This window comes from Drosophila melanogaster, chromosome X, assembly GCF_000001215.4.
Source record: "Drosophila melanogaster chromosome X".
Lineage (NCBI taxonomy): Eukaryota > Metazoa > Arthropoda > Insecta > Diptera > Drosophilidae > Drosophila > Drosophila melanogaster.
Window position 1 is genome coordinate 3,131,923 of NC_004354.4, and position 25,309 is coordinate 3,157,231.

The 25,309-nt window shown below is 39.6% G+C and overlaps 2 protein-coding genes across 9 annotated transcripts in view; both read left to right on the forward strand.

Moving 5' to 3' along the window:
* The window catches only part of kirre (kin of irre), a 394,149-nt gene extending 391,539 nt beyond the window's left edge, over positions 1-2,610 (forward strand). For 6 of the 7 annotated variants that reach the window (NM_001258578.1, NM_080320.4, NM_001272267.1 and 3 more), the window contains one exon: positions 4-869. In NM_001258578.1, the coding sequence (NP_001245507.1) occupies positions 4-503 (500 nt within the window). In that variant the 3' untranslated portion in view covers positions 504-869. Of the gene's footprint in view, positions 1-3 lie in introns of all 7 variants that reach the window. The other variant, NM_001258579.3, reaches the window with a different exon arrangement.
* A 337-nt stretch (positions 2,611-2,947) lies between these two features.
* The window catches only part of N (Notch), a 37,352-nt gene continuing 14,990 nt past the window's right edge, over positions 2,948-25,309 (forward strand). For both annotated transcript variants that reach the window (NM_057511.4, NM_001258581.2), the window contains exons 1-4: positions 2,948-3,905; positions 16,053-16,143; positions 24,005-24,267; positions 24,338-24,542. In NM_057511.4, the coding sequence (NP_476859.2) occupies positions 3,746-3,905; positions 16,053-16,143; positions 24,005-24,267; positions 24,338-24,542 (719 nt within the window). In that variant the 5' untranslated portion in view covers positions 2,948-3,745. The remainder of the gene's footprint in view (positions 3,906-16,052; positions 16,144-24,004; positions 24,268-24,337; positions 24,543-25,309) is intronic.

Below are 25,309 nucleotides of genomic sequence, written 5' to 3' on the forward strand. Positions count from 1 at the left end.
CAGGACAACCGCTGCTGCAGAATGGCATCGATAGCCGCTTTAGCGCCATCTATGGTAATCCCTATTTAAGGACGAACTCCTCGCTACTGCCGCCCCTGCCGCCGCCGAGCACCGCCAATCCGGCGGCCACGCCCGCCCCGCCCCCCTATCATGCCGCTCGCCACGGCCACGCCCATCACGCCAACGGCGGACTCAAGCATTTTGTGGGCGGCGCTGTGATCACCACAAGTCCCGTGGGAAATGTGAACATTAATGGCGGCGGAGGCGGTGGCTCGACGCCCAGCGGTGGCGGCGGCGTGGGCGTGGGCGTGGCAGCTGGTGGCAGCGTCAGCGGCAGCAGTTCCAACTTGACCGCCAGCAGCAATACACTGGCGGCCACGCCCCTAGCGGGCGGCGGCGTCGGCAACAGCGGCCAGTGCGCCCAGAGTCCGTCCGGTCAGTTTATATTGTCGAATAATGGCAAAGGACACACGCAGAAAGGACCTCTGGCCACTCATGTTTAAACTACAAAGAAGGATATACACACACATCTTTCTATATTATATATATATATATAGAAGGCACTAGCATAACTCATAAATGTATTTAAAAGCCGAACATCTAGTGTGTAAACTTTTTTTTTTTGTCCATCGATATTAGCGTAATATTCTGATTCAAGCGGTGTGCTGAACTTTCGAAAAGATCTTGGGTTGTAAATGCAACTGACTTGGATTTATCTGATATGGCTGAAATTCGAGCACTAAGAATGTGACTGCTTTCGTTTGTAAATTTGTAACGTACAGCTCCCAAAAACAAAAAAAAAGAGAAAAGAGTTCAACACACCCTTGAGTAAAAAAAAGAAATGTGTATAAAAACGAAAAACAAAACACAAAAAAAAAAAACAGAAGAAAACAAAAACCGTATTGTGATTTATAGCGTTAATTATTTTATGGCTGAGCTCGATGAGTTTCGCAGCGGCAAATTATATCAACTAGTGCAAATCTTAAGCTACTTATCGAGTAAAAAATCGTATATCAATTAAACACGAAACGCGTATCGAACAGAAATGTAAAAACAAAAACACAAAACAACTACAAAACTTGAAAAGTTCATTTTAAACAGCGTGTTGCATACAATTTTAAAACGAAACCGAAAATCAATTCAATTATATACATTATGACAAAACAAAAAGCCTGTGTAGTTAGTTGGAACTAAAAAAAAAAACAAAAATAATAATAATATAAAAGCAAACGAAAATGAAAAGTAAAGCAGCAGCAGCAGAAAGCAAAAACAATTTTCTAAGCCAAAATTTATCAAATTTTTTAGACTTAATTACGTATACATCAAACGAAACCAACTGAATGCAGTGAGAGAAAATATTTAGATTAAGTGCTGTGCTGCATCTGTGACCCGGTCAAGAAGAGCCAAAAGTAACATATATAACTATTATTTTGCACACAAACAAACAAAATTGAAATTGAATTGAAAACTATATTTTTACGGGATGCTACAGTATTATTGCAATTTAATCGATAATCCCCAAGCCGCAAAAAACTAAAAACAAAAAGATGTCCAAATATTGGTGATTTACGAGTAAAGTGAATAAAATTAGAAAAACCACCAACATATATATATATATATATATATATAGTTCCCACTTTCCAACTTTTTGATCGGGTTTTCAGTGGCACAGCATTTCAGCATCCATGTGAAAAGTTGAATATTTTTTTGTCTAGCCCTAAGCGCGTAAATGATATTTGAACTTAAATCAATTATGTAAAGAAGCAAATGAAATATTGTATATCGTATATATATATATATATATATATATATAGAGCATAAATGTGTATGTCAACGCTTGAATTAAAAAATGACTAGCTAAGATTAGAGAGAATGTTTGTAATTTTTTTTTTTTGTCTGCCTAGTTTAGGTTTAAGCCTATTTATAGACGTAAATGAAGAATTTTAAAGGTAAAAAGAAAAACTTAAAAAGCTTAGAAACAATTTGTAAAACATTTGAGCGATCTACCAAAAAAAAAAAAAACGCAATTAAGTGTAAAGCGTTCAATTTTTAACACGAAATGCTGCCTTATGATTCCTCGTTGGGTTCTTAATTCACTAAGCCAATACTGTAATTAATTAACTAATTTATTGTTTCATATTTTATTTTTTGTTTCTTTCGAGAATATACATATGTATGTATTTATCTAAAGTAATTCTGAAAATGCTTAAAAATAATGCCCGTTCGTTTAAACTGATTTATACACTCGAATCTAATTCTATTCTTTCCGTGGGCCAATTGCGCCGAGCTTTTTAACTGGGATAGCGTTCCGAAAATCGGAGATAAGTATGGTGTTACATATTTTTTTTTGTTTTCGATAATTGTCAAACGATTCAATTAAGCGTTCAATTATATAGACGTTACACACGAAACGAAATGAAATTCAAATGAAATCCTATTAAGCCAAGTAAAGTATGATAATTGCAGGAAGCGGAGTTGCGAAAAAAAAAGGTACGGAAAATGAAAACTAAGAACGTATTGCGGGAAAACCTAACTTAAGTCGAGAACAACTCAAATTAGTTGAAATAAAGATACGAGAACAAAAGGAAAATAAAATACTTAAAAAATGCTACAAGTGCGTTTTTCAATCAAATTTATGCACATTTTTTTCCAGTGCCTACGAATTTTACATTGTCGAATTTTACATTATACATAGCGTAATTTCTACGAATCTTACATTGTCGAATTTTACATTTTACATAGCGTAATTTCTACATACCGCTATGACGGCACTAAAGCGCCATTCGGCGAAATGGGGAAACTACTCATGCAAGCGGCTCGGAGCCCGGCTAACGTTATTTGTTCACCAACCGATCTCGCAACGCTGCGAAAGAGCGCGCTGCCAAAATGGCTCCCCGCCATACGGTATCTTTTTCTTGCACCGACGCGGTCACACTGCCGATTTGAAACAGATCGCTTTTTTCCAGTGGACGAAACGGTTGTGAAAGCGGACGAGCGTTAGGCAGACGAACCTGGAAAGCGCAGAGCACAGTTCTCAACATTTATTTTTTTTTTGAATGTGTGTGCAACAACGCACGTAAAATCGCGCTGCCAACAGGATATACAAACAAATCAATTACACAGCAAGCAAATGCAATGAAATGAAAAGGATGGCCCCAGCGGGAAAGCCGTTCAGCAAGAGCAAGGAGTGCCTGTCGCAGGGATAGCAACGAGAGAGCGACACAGAGAGCGAGAGAGAGAGAGGGAGAGAAACAAGGATTTTCGAAAAGTGTATCTACCTCGAGTCGCGCGTGTGTGAGAGTGAGACGAAAGCCGAGTGCAAGAAGCGCAAGAGGAAGAGAGCAATACGCAAGCGTGCGGCGTCGGTTTGAATTTGAATTTGTGGCTCGATCCTCGCGAAGAGAAAAGCAAGCAAAAGATACACGAAAAGCGTTCTTTTTTTGCCACTTTTTTTTTATGTTTCAAAACGGAAAATGTCGCCGTCGTCGGGAGAGTGCCTCCTCTTAGTTTATCAAATAAAGCTTTAAAGTCTGAAGTTCAAAACTATAAAAAACAAAAAAAAAAACAAAAAAACAACAAACGCGCTAAAACAAAAAATTGCTTAAACTACTGAGACTAGCATACTAAACCTAAACTCGCAGTTAAACATATCCTCAAAGAGAGACCAAAGAGGAGCGCTAAAGAAACCGAGAAGCGAGTAGAGGTGAAAAACTGGAAAAGTGGTTAACTGGAAAACTGGATTACAATGCAATCGCAGCGCAGCCGACGTCGCAGTCGCGCACCAAACACTTGGATTTGTTTTTGGATTAACAAAATGCACGCCGTTGCGTCGCTGCCGGCGTCGCTGCCTCTGCTGCTGTTGACGCTGGCGTTTGCGAATTTGCCAAACACCGTTCGCGGAACTGGTGAGTAAAGCGGAGACGCCGATCAGAACAACTAGGCGGGGGGAGGGCAGGGTGACAGGCGGGGTCGCCCGAAAATAGGGTGGGTGCACAAACTGGAATTCCAGGAGGCTCAAAACGTTCCAAAACGCTTGCCAAAGAACGGTTTTTTACAGAACCAAAACTATGAGATAAGATGATCTTGTATAGCTGAAAGATGTGGATCTCAACTAATAGTACTGAATCGCATAATTGTTTGGTCTTAGATGTCAGTTTTAAATGGAGCATACTTAGTATGAAACAACTAAAATTGCAATTACAAAATATACATACATTTGCATTGGACTAGTTCCGCTTAAACCCGTTGGATAGATCGCTACATTGCATAGCTAGGAAATGTTGGTCTATAAAATCGGATGCATTCGCAACACATATAAGTGACTGAGCAAACCCATGCAACTGTAATCCAAAAAGGAAGTGATGCTACTTAATCTGCTTAATAAGCCTATAGGATTGTTGCAAATCCTACCTTAAAGAATTTCACTTTAAACGCAATCGTCGGAATCCGCTCCCAAATGCGTTCTCTGTGTTTCTCCATTCCCTTTTCGATCCTCTTCGTTTGTCTCCCTTTTGGGCAGCTCCTCTTCGCTCTTCGCCTTCCTTTTCATGGCTTGTATTCACCGCGCTTCCTTTTGCGCTGTCTTCCTTGGCTTCGCTTTGTTGTCGCTTTTCGGACAGGTGGTCGTTTTTTTTTCCTCTCTCTTTCTCTCTCTCTCTCTCCTTGTTGTCTCGCTGATCTCGTTCTCGCTCTCGCTCGATCGCTGTCGCTGTCTCGCTCTCCGCCGACTGCGCATGCTCTCTCAGATTTGGAAACCCACCTTTTCGAAACAAGAAAGACCGTTTTTACCGTCGGCAAAAGGCGAGTTTTTCCATTCCCCTAGCACTCTAGGCACTCTTTCCTTTGTGTTTTCTCACTGCGCTATTTGCTCGCTAGTAGTGAGTGGCCAACTTCCTTTCCAGCTTTGGAAGCGAACTCTCCTCCTCCACACGCTGTGTTGTGCCGCATGCACATGGGGCTTACTTGGGTATTTGCATATGGAGCGGTCGTTGTCTAATCACTGAACAAACACCGAATCGTATCGGATCGGATCGGATCGGTTGTAGGTGTACTTAGGGTCGATTGCCCCAGTAAAATGTCAACTTTCCATGGAACTCGAAATCTCTTCGACGGAATTCTCGGCTCAACGATGAGAAAGTATGGGGAATGCAGCTCGATATCATAGTATTTTGAAACAAATTTGATAATGTCAGAGAATTTTTTGTTGTTTCATTATTCGAAAATCTATCGAAATCCATCAATCCATCAAACGTTTAAAAGCAATTAAATGATCATTACTAGAAATTTGATCCCTGAGCACTGGGCAACTTTATTATTACGCACTCCATGATCTCTGCTATTTTTTTTATATTTTTTAACAGCTGCAACCGAAGAGCGTTGAACTATTATGTTTATAACTTTTACCTGGGCATTTCCTGAGCTCGAGTTTCCGCCTCCTAAACTCTTTTTTTTTCTGGCTTTATTAGCCATGGGTAATCGTGTGATCTTTGCAGTTTTAGCCAAAGGAAGTTGTAGTAAAAGTTAAATAAACGGTATAAAAAAGTATACAAATGCATATGCATATAAAGGTGAAAAAAATGCTGAAAGTAGTAATAATAAGAGTGTTAATTGATGCCAGGATATATTGCAAAAACAAAAAGGGCATCCTTTGCATTCAGTTCACTTCATTCTACTACTGCGCTAAGAAAAAAGTGTTCGAAGATGGAAAAAAAAAACCAAAAAAAAAAACAAAAATCTCTCGAATCTTCATGTACATTTTTGTACCTATTAAGTTCTCACAAATTTACGCCCCATTAGCTCCAATCCAAGTTTGTTCAACTTTGTGCGATCGAACGCCTGCATTTAGCCACAAATTTAGGGTATTATTTTTTTGCAGGTTTAATGTGGCACGTAACGGTTTCGAGAAACGAGAACCAGAACCAACCACCGCATTCGATTTCATCATATATGTACACAACCAGGCGCATATAGAAAGAATGTAGTTGGAATAAACGACAGCTGGGCTCCTGGAGCCAAAAGTGAAACAGCAGCAGGAGAAGCAGGAGCAGCAGGAGCAACCCCTGAGTCCTGGCATATTGCACATGCGCGTCCTTTTTGCTGTTTGTTCAAAGATCAAATTACGATATGCTATGGCATGGCATCGCACGGCATGGTGTTGTTGTTTGTATCGTGAGCGAGAAGGGAAATGAGCGGGCATAGAGTAGAGATACTTTTGTATCTGCGCGCTCTCTCGGCTATTTCCTGTATATCCTGTGCGCACCCCAAAAACCAAAGAAGTAAAAACCGAAAACACATTTCTTGACTTTCGTAAGTCACGCACACGGCGGATCCCTAATTAGCCCTCGCCTAGACTTCAAGTCAATATAAATATACTACATAAAGTACTATATATGCATGTACATATATACGTAAGTATGTATGTAGCTCTGGCGCATGAAGTCGGCATGTATGGCGATGCATAACCAACATGCCCATGGTTATGGATCGTAAAGTGTGCACTTTATGGTCGGAATGGATCATCCACATAAAGTTGCAACCAAATTTAATGGAAATAAAAATTTAAGAGGGGAAAATGGAGGGAGGGCACTTAAATTGAAGGATCAACTAGAGATGAGGGTAGCAATACCTAGATTTATGTTCTTAAAAAGGAAGAGTACATGAAGTCAAAACTAGGCAACATTAAGTAAATACCATAAATACCATACACTATACATTTGAATAAATAATGCATTAAATGATCATTAAAAGATGTGAGAAGCAATTGGTAAGAATGCTTCAGTTAGTGAGTAAAACCAAGGTAGTCATTAATAACCAACTCAAATTGAATTCGAATCTCAATACCTCAATTCCATCAATATAAATAACTTTGTACTGTATGTCTGAGATGCATTTATAACACCTAAAGCAAAAAACCAGGCCAATTCCCACGAATGCAAACCCATTTCCAAGGACGCGGCACTTAAAAACGCAGATTATTGTGAAAGTCTCTCATATTTGGGCGTCTCAATTAATTTGAGACAACCACTTATCGACCATTTACTGTCGCATTTATTAATTAATCGACGCCGCCGACGATGGCCAACAGGGACAAAAAAAAAAAACCAGGAGTATCACTTGAAAATATAACTTTCCCATCAGTAACTTAAGAAGACTTAATTAAAAAACGGTACTCGTATATGAAATCGGCTAATTTCTCAAGTGTTAAATCTGCTGTTACTCCTTGCCTTTCGCTTGGCCAAAATAAAAAAAAAAACAAAACCTGTAAGTGATAAAGTAAACTTCAAAAAAAAAAATAAAAAAGAAAACAAAGTAAAGCAGAAGATGTCGAGGAATCTTGTTGCCTGGTCACTTGATATGGCATTGGTGGATATGCGGCAGAGCAGTTCCGTTCCGTTTCGTTCCAGACGATACCGATGCTCGATGCTCGATCCTGTTTTTCGGGACACACCTTTGGAAACCAGAATTGGCAAGGCTCTTCAGGTAGAATTTCATTTGGCAATGTGCAATGTCTTCTTCTCGGTAATCTTTGCTCTCCGGAAATCCACAATGTTTTTGCGCTCTGTCTTGGCTGATATTTGTTATTTGTTCCCATAGTCATTGCATAAACATGAAAATCATTTTCCCAGCCCATCTCTCTCTCTCTCTCTCTCTTTCTCTCTAGTTTATATATGTTGACAACTACTTTCCAAGTTTTGTCTTGGGAAAATGCCTCAAATGGCCAACGAATGAATTGAGGTTTTCTTCTCTACAGATATGTATGTACTGTTTTGCTGGCCAAACTAATTATGAAAACAGTCCTCACATGTGTCGGCTGCAATTAAATCCGTTTAGAAAAATCCATGGATTGTATGGATTCTAAATCTCAGCTCGTCTTGGCTTGGCTCGAACTGACTTAACTTGACTTGGCTCTCTACACTACACTCTACACTGCTCTTCTCTTCTCGGCTTTTATTGACTTTTAATGATGGCCAGGCGAATTAGTGCGCCCTGACTTACTCTTTCTGCCATGGCCAGTTTAATGAGTTTTCTTTATGGCCAACACATGTACATTTTCGAGTCGGTAGATACAGGTACTCACACACAGATAGTATTCGAGTCAAGATACAAGATACACACAAACAGAGACGACGAACGCACTGACCGAACAAGTTTTTAGTTTTTTTTTTTTTTTCCTTCTGTTTTCTTGGGTTTTCTTGGCTGGTCTCTTTGGTCTTCTCTCCTTTGTGTGGCTTGTTCTTGAAGTATCTGAGTGGTACAACAAAACAAAAAAAAAGGCTGACAACCTCAGAAGAACCCCTCCTTTCGACCCAGCCCCGCCCCTTCGCCCCCGCCCCTGCCCCCTTCTAAGAAACACACACCAACAGCAATTTTTATAGATATTACCCAAAGTGTCTTGTTTGGTTTGGTTTTGGCTTTGGGTTTTGGCTTTGGTTTCTCTTCTTCGTTTTTGGCCCGGTCTCTTTTTGTCTTCCAGGCTTTTGGGCTTTTAGGCTGCGCCCCTGCCACGCCCCCTAGAAATCCCCCTATGTTGCCCATGCGATTTACTCCGATACTCTTATACAGACAGATCTCTCATATGGTCGGTCTTTGAAAAGTGGAAAAGCGGTAGAAAAATATCGATCTTAATAATAGTAAATATGAAAATATAATAAAAAAAACTTAATTTTCCTCAATACTTTCTCGTGTATTATTGTTATAAGAATATAAAACTTGAAAATATTTTATAATTATATCAGTACCTTAATAACAATAAGAATAATTCAAAAATAATTTGAAAATTGCTGTTGTATGCTAAGTCGAATGAAATTTCGTTTCGATGCCCTGGTCTCTGTCATTAAAGAAATTTACGATTTCCTGGGCAAACGCAATCAGTTGGCATAGAAAAACTTCATGTTCTTGGCCAGGCCGACTCTGGCCTATCCCTTTCTCGTTCTATTGCTCGTTATATAGCCGTCTCTTTTCCGTCTTCTATCCTGTTTTTTGGAGGAGGCAATGAAAAATGACAATCATCATTATATACACTTGAGCGGATCGACGACAGTCGCCGATCGTGTGCTCGTCGTCTTCTCAAGTTGAAACTGAAATTGCTACGACTTTGTCGTCTCTTCCTACTTCTCCGCCGACATCTCCTTGTCTTTTTCAGTCTCCGTCTCCATCTTTATATTTTTCTCTTCACATGCGTGTTTGAGAATCATCTGGGGGAGAGGGAGAATAGAGATCGGTCCAAGCTCAAGTGAGTGGTTTGACTTTAAGAGATGCATAGATACTTTGGCTTGCATAATAATAATAATAATAATAGTAATGATCGCTGGTCGAAGGAAGAAGCCATGCAGAAAGATACGGGACGATATGATGGCGAATGATACTCTTTCATGGTGGTCTTGGGAGTCTTAGAATCATTACAGATACCCTCACTCAAAACATAAGCAAAGATAAAAGAATTAATTGCAAATTTGACAGATATGGGTTATATAACTATAAATTGGAAAACTATTATTGCTCACGTACAGCTAAAGGTTAGATACATTCTAAAGGTAACTGGATACCCTGATAGATCCTTAAGATAAATAAAAGGCCCCTTTGAAACTGCAGGATACACAAACACTGAGATAAACACATGCTTCAAGCTGCCACTTGAAAATGTATCTCAAATTTCAAGCGTCTGACACTCGCTGGCTCTATAAAGTACTTAAGATGAGAATCTTGAAGGAAATATGTAAGAAGGATGTCTCTGTTTTGGCTTGCGATTCCCAAACGAACGATTTGAAGTTTTAACTATAAATATAAGATAACTAAGTTTCGATTTTAGGTACATATGTACATATCTGGAATTTAAAGTCCAGTTTTTTTATGGCTGCATGATTGTTAGCAACTGCGTTCCACTTCATCTGAACGCTCACTTAGCATTGATTAGTAGCCATATCTCGCGGATGCATCTTTCTCTTTGACTTTTTCCCTTAGTGCTGGCAACCTGCGCGACATTTGCATAAGGCCATTTGCTAGGGCGCCAGAAGAACCGGCGTTCCTTCGTTGACAAATTAGCAGAGGTGGAAAGTAAATATGAATTGAAGACTCTGGCCTTTTTTTTTTCTTTCTTTCATCCATTTCAGTTTTGTCGTTTTCGGAACTTTAACTAAACATTCACACGCTGCTTTGTTGTCTGCCGGAAGTGTTAAATGCTTCAGTTTATTTAAAGTACATATAGACAAGAGGAGTAAAAGAGAGAGAGGAGACTCCATACAATATCACTCATATGCCATTATTTTTATGGATTTCCGAGCAACAACCCTTTTTGTTTGTGCGCCTGCGCGGCCTTTTTTCAGTTTGGCGCGCATTTCCTTCAGCCTCGACCTCTTGAACTCCAGCTCTTGCTCTCTCACTCTCTCCCTCTTCTCTTCTCTCTGCTCTCTCCCTCTCTGCACGCATTTTATATGTTTTTGCCCCGGCGAGGGCGGATTTTGTCAAAGTGTCGCATATGTTTTCAAGTGCACTTCAATTACCAAAAATACAAGAAAAAAAAAACCATATACTTATGTACATGCATATAGATTACTTACAACTGCAGCTGTGTGTCCTTCCTTTCCGGAGGGCTGTTTATCACTCATCCTCCCTGCCAAAACGTTTTCCAACCCCCCCTCTTATCATGCACTCAATTACATCGTCGGGTAGGTCAATTATTCCCATAATATTATCTTTCATTTGGCTAAGCATTATGCTAATCATCCGAGCTTCTCGTGTGGGAAAATAAAGTGCGAGTCGTCGTGGAAAACCGGCGGGGGAAAACGGAGTGATGATCATCAAGTGGAAACAGCGCTCAACTGTGAAAAGTTTTGCGTCTTGTAAATGGGTTTTTTTTCTACTTACCACACTTAGTTTCATTATCAAAGACAATTTCAATGTTAACAATGAAGTTCATAATATATTCTATTAGGTTATATTATAAACAATCCTGCTAAACAATCCGTTTGAATTGAACAGCTAGCGCTGTAATAAGTTTCCTGTTTCTTTCTATTAACAAATTATATATTATAATATTTACAAGTGAAGACATCAATCAGGGTGCCCATAAACCACATTCACAGGCACTTCCCCTTCGGTTATTCGCCCCTTTTTCAACGATCGTCTAATCCGAAATCTAATTCCAACATATGTTGCAATAGCAATATCGTAGACCGCAAAAACCACATACTTCCTCCCCCATGTTGCCCCAAAATTATACGAATGAATGGCTTAGGCTGTGGCAGCTGTGGCGGGGAGGGGCGGGCATTGGAGTTGTATTTTCTATATTTTTGTCCGATTTTTTCTCGTTTTTTCCCTTTTTTTTTTTGCTATCGCCGACGACAGTGGCCTATTAATCTATCAGAAGCTTCAGACGCTTCGGACCAAACAAACAAAAGGGGTTAGCAGAGATAGAGATAGAGGGCCGAAAGAGATGGAGGCAGATGGAGTGACAAAGACGGGTAGAGTGGGTTGGAAAGAGAGAGAGTGAGAGAGGGGAGCGAGCCAAGGCAAAATTCCATGCCACATAACCCAAAAAGACGAAAAGAAAGAGCGCGACGTTGTGTGTTTCGTTGACGTTCGGTTCCCACACTCGTTTATTCGTTTTACGACTTGCCCCGCCGCTCCACGCCCCAACGCCCCTGAGTGCCACTCCCCCTTTTTCCAGCCGCTCGCGCCCCTTTTGCTACTCGATTCACCAACGATCTCGGCTACTTTTTTCATTAACACTTTACAATCTTTCCGCATTTTGTTGCCTGCTGCTGTTGTTACAACGCCTCTGCAGGCCGTTCATTTTCCAAGACGCTCGGCAACTTGCCACTACACTTACAGCCAAGTCCACAATAATATGTATGCTTTTCAATTTAGCAACAAAAAAAAACTAGGATTATGGGTCAATGAACTCCTCCTCTCGATAGCTTGCACTTAAATATAACACAAAAAAGTATACAACTTGCAACTAAAGAAGAGTTTACCTTCACCTTTTAATAACAAACGATCGAACTTTTTAATGATATTCGAGTTGCTCTTAATTTTCCCGCCACTGTATTGCTTTTGACCAATTTTCTATTTGCCATTACACATTTATGTAGGCAAAAGTATTGTTTCTTATTTATTGCTGGCCCCCGCAGCAATTTGTGATCATTCGCCGAACGGACAGTTCCCATATAAAAAAATAATGATCGCTCGATGATCGCTTCGTTTTCTTTGGCAGCTTATCACAGTTGCAGTTTTTGCGACGCAAATTGTGTATGAAAATTTCTTTTATCATCTTCTCGCTCGCCATAATACACTTCGAATACAAAAAAAAAAAAAAATGTGCATAAATGAACGAGTGTAAGCCTGAGATCAATCGTAGATGGAAATACTTGAGAGTGCCGAATTGGTAGCCAAATACATGTTGCGGGGGTTAAACGATCAATAAGCAATTAAAGTAAATTTATTTCGGCAAATAACAAAAGATTCCTTTCAAAGAAACGTTTAGGTGGGCCAAAAAGAACAGTAGCTTGGCGATTCGATGAATATAATTATGTATTTCCATTTCAAGTTGTATTGTTTGTACAGCACAATAAACCGAGATCGTTTAGCATAGTTAAGCTAAGATCACAACTACTTTTTTTTTTTAATCACCTACACATAAATTTATGTGTCTGATGACTTGTTGCATCCGGGCTTTATTCAAATCCAATTACGAATTGTGGCGAAATTGTCGCCGAATAAAAAATCATGAATAAACATGAAGGCAGCCTGAGAACAAACTGAATTTCGATAAGAAAGTGGGCCCAGCGTAATGGTGTTATATGGCCGCGATAAGGCCAAAAAAAAGCATCTGGTCCTATAGTTTCCCACTTCAGTTGCAAGTAGATAGAATAGGATTGCTTATCCTTTTGGGTTGCACGTGGCATTTTTGCGCTTTTCCGAAGTGCAGAGAAAATCTATGCTTAATTTAGGCTTTTATTTTGTTTTGCCGTTTTATTAGATATACCAACTTGCTGACATTCTTGTTGATATGTTTTCGTTTTTTTATGTTTTTTTTTTTTTATATATATATATTGTGCTTAGAGAAAAGCGTGAGAAATTTTTGGCCGTGGTTTGGCTGTTTTTTTTTTTTTTTTTGTGTTTGTTGGTGCTTTTCTTGTTTTAGTTTGGTGTGGTTGCTTTTTGTTTTAGTTGTCGCAGCTGTTGTTGCTTATTATGCTGATAGCGTTTGCCACTTTTTCATTGTAGTTTTTTCTTTTCGTATGTGGTAATGCGAAAAATTTAAATTCGATAAGCAGCATTTGTAAAGAAAAAAAGAAAAAAAAAATAGCAGAGATATTTCATTATTGTCTTGGCTTCCTTTTTTTTTTGTCGTTCATGTTTGTTTGATGTATGTAAATGGTTTTTTTTTTTGGGGTAATTACAAGTGGTTCATTGATCGCTTCATGGCGCAAATAGTTGCTTGACAATATTTCTCAGTTGGTAAGGGATATTTTTAGTAACAACTTAGTTAAATATTAAAAACGAAAAATAACGTGCAACATTTTCTTTCTGTTTTCGTGTCATTTTCATCGATCAATATCACAGATATTTGCAAGTCACAGTCACGCCTGCTTTCATCGTTGATTGTGAACGAACTTTGTCGTGACTTTGAGAGATCCCCGCACTTGGCCGCCAAACTAACTATGCGAACTAAAAACCGACAATCTCTATTACACATATCGTTGAGCAAGTTTAATTAGGTCTTAACTCGATTTGAGCCAACTCAAGCAATTAACAGCTCATTTGTCGGTAAAGAAGCATCTGCCTAAGCGGCGCATAAATGCCGGCCAAAAGCGATTCCACGTTGATTTTACATGTGCGGTGGTAAATCACACGCAATAAAAACCCATCTACAAAAAGCCAAAAAAAAAAAAAAAAAACCAACTGAAAAACTGAAAATCTTTTCACGCTCTGTCGATGAAGCGTTGAGTGCTGCCCAAACATATGTGTTTTGCCCTCTCTGTCTATCGCGCCTTCTCGCCTGCCGGCAAATTAATTAAACAGAGCCATAAGCCCAGGCCACACCTCACGAACGAAAAAAAAAAAAAAACCCCACTAAAGCTAAGTGATCTTTACCTGGAATGTGTATAAATTCAATTTCAGACCCATTTACCCATTCCACTTGGCCACTTTTGTCACACATTTGTCGGCTAACAGTTAGTGCGCTAATATATTTTAGTTTCAATACGATTTTGTTTATCAAAAGTTGGAAAGATATCGAATGTTTGCAGATTTGCACTATATTATATATCTGTTGGATTTGTGGCATTTGTCTATTTTTGCATTTGTTTTTGGTGTTTTTTTTCTTTCTTTTTTTTTACACTAATTGAGGTCAATTAGTTTACAAACAAACGCGCACACACATTCAGCGAAGACAATCAAATCAAATGCAGAGCAACATCTGAGCATGCTGCAATATTTTTCCTTTTGCATAAATTTCTGCAACATTTGTGCACACACTGGTTGTGACTCAATTTGAAGTTATCTCTTTTTTTTTTTTGCTTCCTCGCCGCTTTATTTATGCATTGTCATTAGCCAGTTAATCAGGCATCTATATATATATACACTTATATTTATATATATCTTTGCGATTTATGCCACGTCTTGTCCACAAGCCATCGATCATCAATGTTTAAAGGAGACGCGTACGGTGAGCGTACACAGTGTGCTTACAAAATTCATTATTCATTTGGTCGATCAACAAATATTTGGCCTTTATACCAATAAAGTAAATATAGTTCCTTTGATTTGAAACTATATTGGTCGGCGCACATTTATTCTTGGAAATGCTCAATTTGTGCACTCAATTTGGCGCTTTGGCTTAAGCCTTTTTGCATTTGATTTGCAAGACAGTGGTGTACAGTGGTCACTCATTCATATTGTATGTGTGTGTGTGTGTGTATCGGCGTTCATATAGACCCCATACATATGTATATACTGTCGCCCCCACAGCCGCCCTTATGCCACGCCCCTTTTCGGCAGACAAAGCGATTTATTTATCTCCGCCTGACGTTGGCAATCAAAACTTATTGTCGTCGCCTCGAAATGAACCAAATCGCCCTGGAAGAACTGTTTTCAGCTGAGTTTTTTTTTTTTTTTTTTTTTTTGTATTCAGACCTCTTTGCAGCTTTGCAGGAAATCGCCACACGCCCAATTAGCAAACATATATAGAGCACAGTTGGGCGCAAGATATTAGCAGCGAAGGTGTTGAAAAGCGTTATGAGTGCAGCTTTAAACCAAAAAAGAAAAAAAAAATCGAAAGTCGCTCATACAAAATATGATTACATTGAGATGAAATTAGGAAAATATTATTTTTGCACAATTGAAAAGTACATAGCATTCTGAGCCAATCTGTTCATAACTAATTTATATACTGAACCTGAAGAGGTGAAGTGAAATTTGCGGGGATTGCCGCTTGTTTGCGGCTTCGTTTGTTTAATTTTGTGTGCCAGATATTTTTCAATGGAATAAGCATAATTTTTGTGTGTGCTCCTTCGCTCTTTGCTTCTGTGTGTGTGTGTGTGTGTGTGTGTGTGTGCGAGTGTGTATGTACATATGTGTAATATATGCTTAATAATAATTTGATTTGATTGCAAACGTTTCAGTTTTCTTTTTCTTATCCAACTACTTTTCTGCAGCGCTTGGCAGTTCAAGTGCAGTGAACTTTTTGTCTGTGATTGGCAACAATGATGATAATAATGATGAAGACAGTGACTTTGACATGCCGCCCGTTTGCCCTTAAAAGGCAGCAACAACATACATATACATATATGTGCGATCTCTCTCTCTCTTTCGATCTTCTGCAAAACAGAAAAGAACAAGAATGTTGTATGTAGCATGTCTGTCTCTTTACCTCTTGCAACCATGTGGCATGTTAAGTAGACATAAATGGGCGACAAGTTAGCATGATCTTACAGATATGGCGTTTAGCTTTTGGCATTTATAAAGCATTGATAAACAGAAATAAACTCAATTGGGAATGTTAGTAGTGTGTAATAACTAACGATAAACTTTTCAACTTTTTATCCTTTCAGATACCGCGTTGGTGGCCGCTTCCTGCACAAGTGTCGGTTGCCAGAATGGCGGCACATGCGTTACACAACTCAATGGCAAAACCTACTGCGCGTAAGTAAAGTTTAAATTTTAATTTTAAATTGAATGCAAACATTTCTCATATGAACTTCTCATGTTAAAATAGTTAAAATAGTTAATGGCTCAACTGATATTGGCTATAAAGTTAACATAATTGATGTATTTCTATGTCTCTGTGGCATTTGCATATGTCAAACAAGAGATCATTTTCAAGGACAATGGATTTTGATGGTGTGCTTGCTGTGTACTCTCTTCTTAATTTAACTCGAAATTCGTCTAGACAAAAGGGAGGAACGTTGTTGTTGTTCGGCCAGACAAAAGCGCCCGCACAATCTTCAGTCTTGCAGCCTTCAGTCTGCGGTCTCCAGTCTGCAGTTTTTTTTTTCGGCCTGCAGTCTTCTCTGCTGCGAATCGTATCAAAACGGGCTCGTTGTCGAGCGACATTCCTGGCAAATCGGTTTGAACCTAAACGAGAGTCTGGGAGTCTCTGGTTCGTGCCTTTAGCCCGGTTCGCATGATTTTCACTCGCCTCGTATCTCGTATTTCGTATTTCGTATGTCGATTTTCGTATTTTGTTTCCTCCGTGTGCTGTCTGTTATTTATTTCAGCATTTTTTTTTTTTTAATTTTTTTTTTGTCTATTTCTCTGTTGTCTCTGCAATAAATCAAATGCGGCCAAAACAAACGGCACGTACGCAACGCATAACTCCGTTTGAGTTATTATAAATAGAGAGTCCGTTCGGAGAGTTGAAGTCGGTGAAACGATCGCTATATCCATATATTTTGACAGACTGTCGTCAACGATTTTTACGAGTCTGTGAAGCGGGCCGAAACCTACATGGCATAATTAAAAAAAAAAAAAACACAAAAAAAAATACATTGCAAGAACACACAAAAAGCTAAGATCGAATTGCATTCCAACCAGTTCGAGGCGAAGACTCATGCTTCGACTATTTCCAGCGATCAACTGGATTTTATTTGGGTTGTATATTTTTTTTTTTTTTTTTTATATCTGGCATCTGTGTTTGGTCAGCAAAGGGAAGAACGGAAACGGAATAGATGTATGCAGCTATGGCAAACGTTAGTAACAGAAAGTTGGCTTTTATGCCTTTTTTTTTGTTATCCATTAGCATGTAAAAAAGTTAATATCGGCAAATTTCTCCAAAAACTCCTCTCGTGTTTTGCGCGTCTACTCATTTTTATTTGCCATTATTGTTGCCTTTTATTTAATGTTCGGCTCAACTGACTCATCAAAAAAAAAAAAAAAACAGAAAAAAAACAAAAAACAGTTTCATACATCAAAAGAAATTTCCGCCGTAAAAGGGGGATGCTGAGGGGGCGTGGCTCGACCCAAAAGAGATGCTGCTCATTAACATGTCATAAACCGCAAGCGAGAAATGATTTTTTCTCCGCATTTGTGGCTGGCTCCTTGGCCATATAAATCAAACTCATTGTTCTGAGATGGCAGAGACAAAATTGAGACCCCCGTCTACATGACATTTGACATGAGCAAAAGGCACAAATAGTTGTGTTTCGTGTGGTCGGATCGTTTCAACTCAAAACTAAAACCAAACTGTTGGCAATCAAGTCAATTAAACAAACAAGCTGGCAGGCGGAAAAGCAAGCGATCGCAAAGAGCCACATAAAATAAGCTAAGGTTTTTCGAACGCAGAGAGGAAAGCCAACAACGAGAGCGATTCCAAATCAAGAAAATGTGGTAAATGGATCAGCATGGATCAACCGTAAACGATCCGAGGATCAGTTGGCCTGGGCCACAAGACCGAAAAAAAAAAAACAGCTCTAATAGCTCAAGCTCAAGACAAAAGTTCAAAGCGATCTTATCGCCAAATCAAAAAGAAAAACAAACCAAAAAAATGGCTTACAGAAAGAGGGGCCAGCACATATACACATGGCATGGCCATTGGCTTGATCGTGCCTTTGATGATCATCGCAAAACCAAAACCAAAACTAAAACCAAAACCAAGGCAAGGCAAGGCAACTAAGAGAAAGAGCTAAAAGCGAATAAGCAAAGTAAAATAACCCACGGATCCCGAGATCCAAGAGTCTTATATATATATATATATATAAGCGAAACAAGACAAAAAAAAAAAACTAAACTGGCATCTCGCAGTTTTGGGCTAAGAGCCAAGCGCTTTTATGTAATTGCCCAAAGATAGTTAAAGAAAGAGCCAGCCAGGATCGGTTGACATGTGTAGTCTCCTCTGGAAAAGAGGTGGCTGTCGACGAAAAGCTAGAAAAACTCTGTTAACAACGAACGCCAAGATCTTGCCGATCAAAAAAGGCAAACTGATCAGGCAACTGAAACTGCTGTGCTGTTTTAGAACTCAAACAAGATCAACTTCAATTGATTGTGGAAGTAAATTTAATGAGGAAGTGAACTCAAGAGCGACTAAATTAACACGAGATATGTAAACTTTTTTGCAGAAATACAAAGCTCTAGATTGGAAAAAATTCCATCAATTTAAAAGATCTAACAATTTCTGGCAACTTGAATTGAATGGCAATTAAACATTATGCCCAGACGTATTTAATCATCAGAAAGTGAATTAACCGTCGAGTGAGAAAAGTTCGTTGCCTAAGTCTTTTGTTTTCCAGACATGGCATGTGTGTGTGTGTGTGCGTGTTTCTAAATGCCCACACACAAACACACACACACACCAAAAACGTTCGCCGCAGGGGAATAATTTACTTTTTTATTTGAACTCTTGGCTCACACGCTTTGCACTTGAAAATGTTCTTTGCTTTCTACCTTTTGCTCTTTCTTGTTCTTGTTCTCTTTCTTTTCTTTCCTTTTCGTTTTATGTCTTGTCTTTTCATTTCTTTTCTTTTCTTCTCGAAAAGTGAAAAAAAGGGGAAAAGGGGAAAAAGCATTTCCAGGCTGCAATTACTTTAATTAACTGATCATTAAGCACATTGGCCATGGGGCTCGATGCTCTATGCGCTCTATGCTCTATGTGTGCTGGAAATGACAATGGGAAAGCCAACATTTCATCTGTGCTGCTGCGATGACACATTTAACTTGCGCCAGGGCAGCCATTTTTCTTATATACGTATGTTATGTATATATATATCTCTTCATATATGTATAGGTGTACATCCTTCGGATGTTCGGCTAAAAACTTGTTTGCAACCTGCTCTGATTGCTTTTCTGTGTTACACAAGCTCGAAAGAAACAAGGGTTCCCGTGATGAGGAGACCGAGGCGCTCGATGCCCATCCCATGAGATCTTGGCTGCCCGAAAAGCGTAGCGAATATTTATTGTGCATTCCGCTTGCATTTTACATTCTTCGCGAGTAGTAGACCCTTTTGCTCCCTTTTTTTTTTTTTTTTTTTGTATATGTATATGCAGTATGTTGTGCTCGGTTTTTCTCGTATTTTTATTTAATTTTCGTTTTTGCAGCCGAGGCGTTGGCGTACAAAATTCCTTTGGCCAGGTCTTGTTGCCTGCCTCTCTCTTTGGTCAAATTAAAACGTTTTATTGAAACTCAATTAAGTTGCGCATTCTCACGAAACGCTGAAGATGGTAGACCAAGTTGATGATGATGGTTGGATGGATGGATGGATGGCGAAGAGAAGAAGCGTAGAAGGCATAATGTTAATTATTCGAATGTGGAATGATGCATTACATAAATCTGAGCTTTGTCTTCTCATAACTCAAATGAAAGATTTTCCCAGGCTTGCATCTCTTAATTATGCACATATGGAAATACCTTTGGCTTTTTCTTCTACTGCCGGCGACAAAACATTTCAACACACCTCATTCATCCACACAAGTCGACCAATCACATATCAAAATTTGGTTAGGTTTACGTTTTTGGTAACACATTGCGATTTTGGATGGGAAAAATACTGTTTTTCTTTCGGGGAAAGTCTTTCTTTTTGAAAAGCTTCGGTCAGTAGAACAGCAGAAACTGTGAATCTTAATGGGCTTATGCTACCATCAAATAGTTACATTTAAAAATACTAAATTGTTTTTTTTTAGATAGAACTTCATTTGCATAAAACAAACAAGTTTACAAAGCGAGACAAGCCATCATTAAACCGTTTTTTATGTTCCATATCGATAAGATGTATTCCGCTTTATTAAACCAATAAAAGCTTAATAAAATCAGAGTTCTGTATATGAAATTTCCAAAAGAGATATCACCACGTTGTGCAATGGAATTTGGTCAGGTATATTTCGTTACCTGGAAACTGGAACCTGTGGAAATCATTTGACGGACCAGTGTCAGAAAATGCATTTTTACCTGCTCGTCGGACAATGGGAAATCAAACAAAAACCCGATCCGAGGCATACCTCGAATCTCTCCACAAACAACAGCTGGAAATGGATGGGATGGGATGGATGAATAGATAGTTAGATATATGGAATGGAAACAGAACGGAAAGAAAATGTGTTGGGTGTAAAATTTGAGTTGGTGAGCCGCCAGGGTCACGCATTTCACTTCATTTCAGTTCGTTTTCCACTCTGTCCTCCCTTTTTTTTTTGTTACCATTGTTCTTGAACAGCTAAGCAAATAGCACAGCAAATGCGCTGCCTGGGTGAAAGGAAGCAATAGATAAAGGCCACGGGAATCGGGAATCGAGGAATTACATGGCCGAGTATTCGGGCGTGTTGCACCTGCGCATGGAAAACCGAACACATATTTTCACGTGAAAAACACGGCTCAGCAAAAGCCGAGTGCATGTAATGTGAGAAGTGTGCTCTCGGTAGCCTAATATTCGCCCCTCTTCTCGCTACTGATCCTCCCTTCATATGGTTAAATTCACATCATATTATATCGTATTTTTGGCGAGTTTTCGTTTGAAGAAATCAGATTGGCACAAGCACAAGTCGCACTTTAAAGACTCTAAAAATAAATAAATAAATAATGTGTATAATGATACAGTTGTTCGAGTTGGAAAACCATAAACATGGGAATCCCAAGCAAAAAAAAAATATATATATATATATAGATTTAATGAGATCAAAGCTTGGTAGTAAAAACCCAGTTTGATAAGAAAACATTTACAAAGTGTGTCTTTCATGTAATATTCCAATTGACAGCAAAACCCATTCATTCAAATTGATCAAGTTGAACTAATTGATGTAGTCTTATCGGCAAATTAAACAAATGGCACATCATACAGCAAACGACTTTGGAATCTTTGAAGAGTGTCTCGGGATTATTTGTGCGTTGATAAGCAGTTTATTTGTTGTCCGTCAAATCCCACTCCACACTCCACACTCCACTTACTCCAGCGATCCTGTGATAATGTGATAATGTGCTGAGATCAGCAGAAAGCTGAATGTGCATATATACGAAAAGGTATATATAATGTGAATGTGACTTTTTCTTTGGCGTATGTACTGTACACACAAACGGAATTTGAAAACGATGAATCAAGTTTGGAAACTAGCTTTTATTCACAGACCAAATGCTAGTGAAACAAATTTGGGTTTATATATTTAAGATATAGCAGTGCACGAGGCGTGTGAATTGCACTAGGGAAATTAAACACTCGCCAAAAGATAAACGCAGAGTCGCAGAGGAGTTGTCGCTCGATCTCTGTGGAAGCCATATATAGCCATATAACAGATGAATGATCATCGGGCGATGACATTAAATCATTTGCTTACAAGCCATAAGTCCTATGGCCAATAACAACGCCGCCCCCCCACCCCCCTACCTCATCTAGGCCAGAAATTCATAATCCATTCGATACGAGCTGCTGTGGTTACCCATTCAGTCGAGCGATCGTGAGAAGCGAATATAAATATCTATGTATATATAGATAGATGTATTATCTATGCATATTTCATATATTCACTTCATGCCGTAGTTATGATTGTGAACAATTTCTGTCCCGAACGCTGACCGCAAATTGAGTTGGTTGGCAACGGAGATACGGATGCAGAGATGCAGATACAATGATTCGATACAATTGGTAGATAGATTGCCAGCAAAATTTTGTAGAATACTTTTAGATTCGAATAAGGTATATTAACAATCCGTTTCTTGTTTTATTTAAAATTCGATTTGATTGCAGTTCGCCGCTTCCTTCACGTGACAGAAGGCGGGGGTGACTCATTGCCTTTTTGGCCAACTTTACAAAGGAGGCTTGAAACGGAGCAAGGGGTATGGGGGGTTTGGATTGGGGAACAGGAGATAAAGCCAGCAGCACACACACACACACACACACACACACACAACAACAACACACCCAGTGGCTGCCTTGGTTTATTTGCCAATGCGAGTCACGTTTTCTGCTAGCCTTCTCTTTCTCCCCCTCTCTAAAAAACAAGTTAGCAAGCAACCACTTGGAGCTCGAACTGAAAACTCGGCTTGGCCTGTGTATAATTTATATTACATTAATTTTTCCATCCAACATTTACTGCCCCCACCTCCTTGGGCAGCAGCAAAAAAGCTGACACCTCATTTGAATGGGCCTTCCTCCTCCTCCTCTCCCCCCCCCCCCTGCTACTTTTTCGTCTTCTCCAAACCAAGCATCATCGATTGTATTTTAGCCAGGTCTTATCAGTGGGCTAATATCGGCTAAATACTGCAGTCACTGCAAAGGAAAGAAGTTAAGCTCAGATTATTTGAAAGCATTCAACTTTTGGTATACGTCGTATATATGCTTGTGTTTTTAGGTAATTTTTTCAAGTGTATGCTATGTATGCTTTTCAGCCACTCTCTAAATTCTCGCTTAAAAATTTGCAAGCTGTCCTCGATTGCGATCGACAGACTTTGAGGTTAGGCAGGGCCTCCAAAGGGGATTGCTACAAATTAATGCTAAATCTAAAGCATTTTCACACACTTGTAACGGGAAGCAGCAGCAGCAGCAGCATCGGCAAAAAAAAAAAGAAGTGATTCGAAAAAGAAAAGCGGTTTTTCCTCGCCTGCTGGCCGGACCAAACAGCAGCATCTCATCCCAGCAGCTTCTCCTTACCTCCATCGCTTTTCAGGTTGGTCAGCAGCCGCCTTAATGATTATTCATTGCTTGTTGCCGCTGCTTGTTCGGTATGTTGGTTGCTGCCGTGCTGCCTGATGTTGCTGTTGCTGTTGCTGTTGGTATTGCCACTGCAACTGCAACTGCAACAGCAGCAATGCGTGTAATTTTCTCATTGCAGCCGATGAAGAAGCAGCAGCAAGCGGCGGCGGCGGCGCAGCAAAAAATTTAATATGCAATCAAGATCGCGCACAAATTACCGTACATAAAAATTGTTTTCTCAAGGGAAAAGTAACAACAAGCGGGCATAATGTTGTCGTCAAGCAGCAGCAACAACGTCGCGTAAAAAGAGAGTTGTTTTCAATGGGAAGAGAGCAGATATTGTTCCATCAACCAATTTGTAGTATTTTTTCCTTTTTTTGTATTTATGCCAGAAAATATTGCTTGTGAGAAAATAAGAAAAAGAACAGGGATTATATTAGAAAAATAATTAAATATACATATGCGTCCAGTTCAATAGGTTTAGCAGATCAACTTGTCCAAGTCCAGGCATGTGAAAGTGTTCGAAGGAGCAGAGCTCGAGCGGAAATGAGGCTACTTTGTCAGCTTTAACACTTTGGTGTCGTTTGGGGGCTGGGATTTATCAGGCGGCGCGAATCTGGCTCCTGACTTTGGTCAACTAAGCCGACAAGTCGATAAACTAGCCAACGATATGGATATGTGTGTAAATCACTGCGGCAAAAATCATTATCGTAATCCAGTGGGAATGTGGTGCACGTTGAAGTTTTCTGCACCGGCGCCACTCTGCGATTTTTTTTTTTTAAGTGTAAATAATATGTGTCTGCTGCTGGCTGCAGCTCATTGCTCCCATTCAAATTGGCACCTGCAACCCCATTTTAATGGCAAACCCGCTAATCCGCATCTATCTGTATCTTTTCCAGATGCGATTCGCACTATGTCGGCGACTACTGTGAACACCGCAATCCGTGCAATTCGATGCGTTGCCAAAATGGTGGCACCTGTCAGGTGACCTTTCGCAACGGCCGTCCGGGCATCTCGTGCAAGTGTCCTTTGGGCTTCGACGAGTCCCTGTGCGAAATTGCGGTACCGAATGCCTGCGATCATGTGACCTGCCTCAATGGAGGCACCTGTCAGCTAAAGACACTGGAGGAGTACACGTGTGCGTGTGCCAATGGCTATACAGGTGAGTTATCTGCCACGAAAATGTAGCATCAGGAAACTAATCACCACTGCTAACAACACTCTATCCACAGGTGAACGATGCGAGACGAAGAATCTGTGCGCAAGTTCTCCCTGCCGGAATGGAGCCACCTGCACCGCTTTGGCCGGAAGCAGCAGCTTCACCTGCTCCTGTCCGCCGGGCTTCACCGGTGACACCTGTTCCTATGACATCGAGGAGTGCCAGTCGAATCCGTGCAAATACGGCGGCACATGTGTCAACACCCACGGATCTTACCAGTGAGTACCACGCTCCTTGACATCGATTAAGAATAAAAAATAAAAAAACTTGTTAATATATTGTCGTTTAACCCATCGATTACACATTGAAAACATCGTTTTTCGAACAAAACAAATCGGTGTGGACAACGCATTCGAATCCGCCTTGTTGATTATCAATCGAAGCGCCGATTGTCAATAAATCGAATTGTCAGCGGATGTGATAACTCAACTTCCCTGCTGACAAGTGCAAATTGTTTTCTCTGTTCGACAAAAGATCAAACACGTCTGATTCTGCAGCGTTTTTTGCAAAAACCACAAAAAAATCACCGAAATCGATAACAAATCATCGCTGCGAAACGATTAGCATATTTATCTAAAGCTTGGCCGCTGGCTGGCTTTGGCTTCCTTTAATTAATGGCAAATTTAAGAGTAATAATTTAAAAAATCTCATTTTATTTCGTCGCGATTTGCATAGCTTATTGATATTCGTTTAGGCCAACAACAAATTGCCAATTGGCCGAACAACATTTCCACTCTAATTAAAACACACAAAACGCGATCGACCTATAGAAAATGAGTCGTCGAACAAAAGATCTCAAATTTCCGGCGATCTTTTGTCTAGAAAGACACAGCGTTTTACTTTTTTTTTTTTTTTTGGGAACTGGTTCAGGCACGTAAATTAAATTACTTCGTTTACGTTTCATTTTTTTTTTTCCATTTATTTTGGGTTTTGTGTCAGCTTGAAATCATTTGCATTCTTAATTTGAAACACACAAATTATCGAA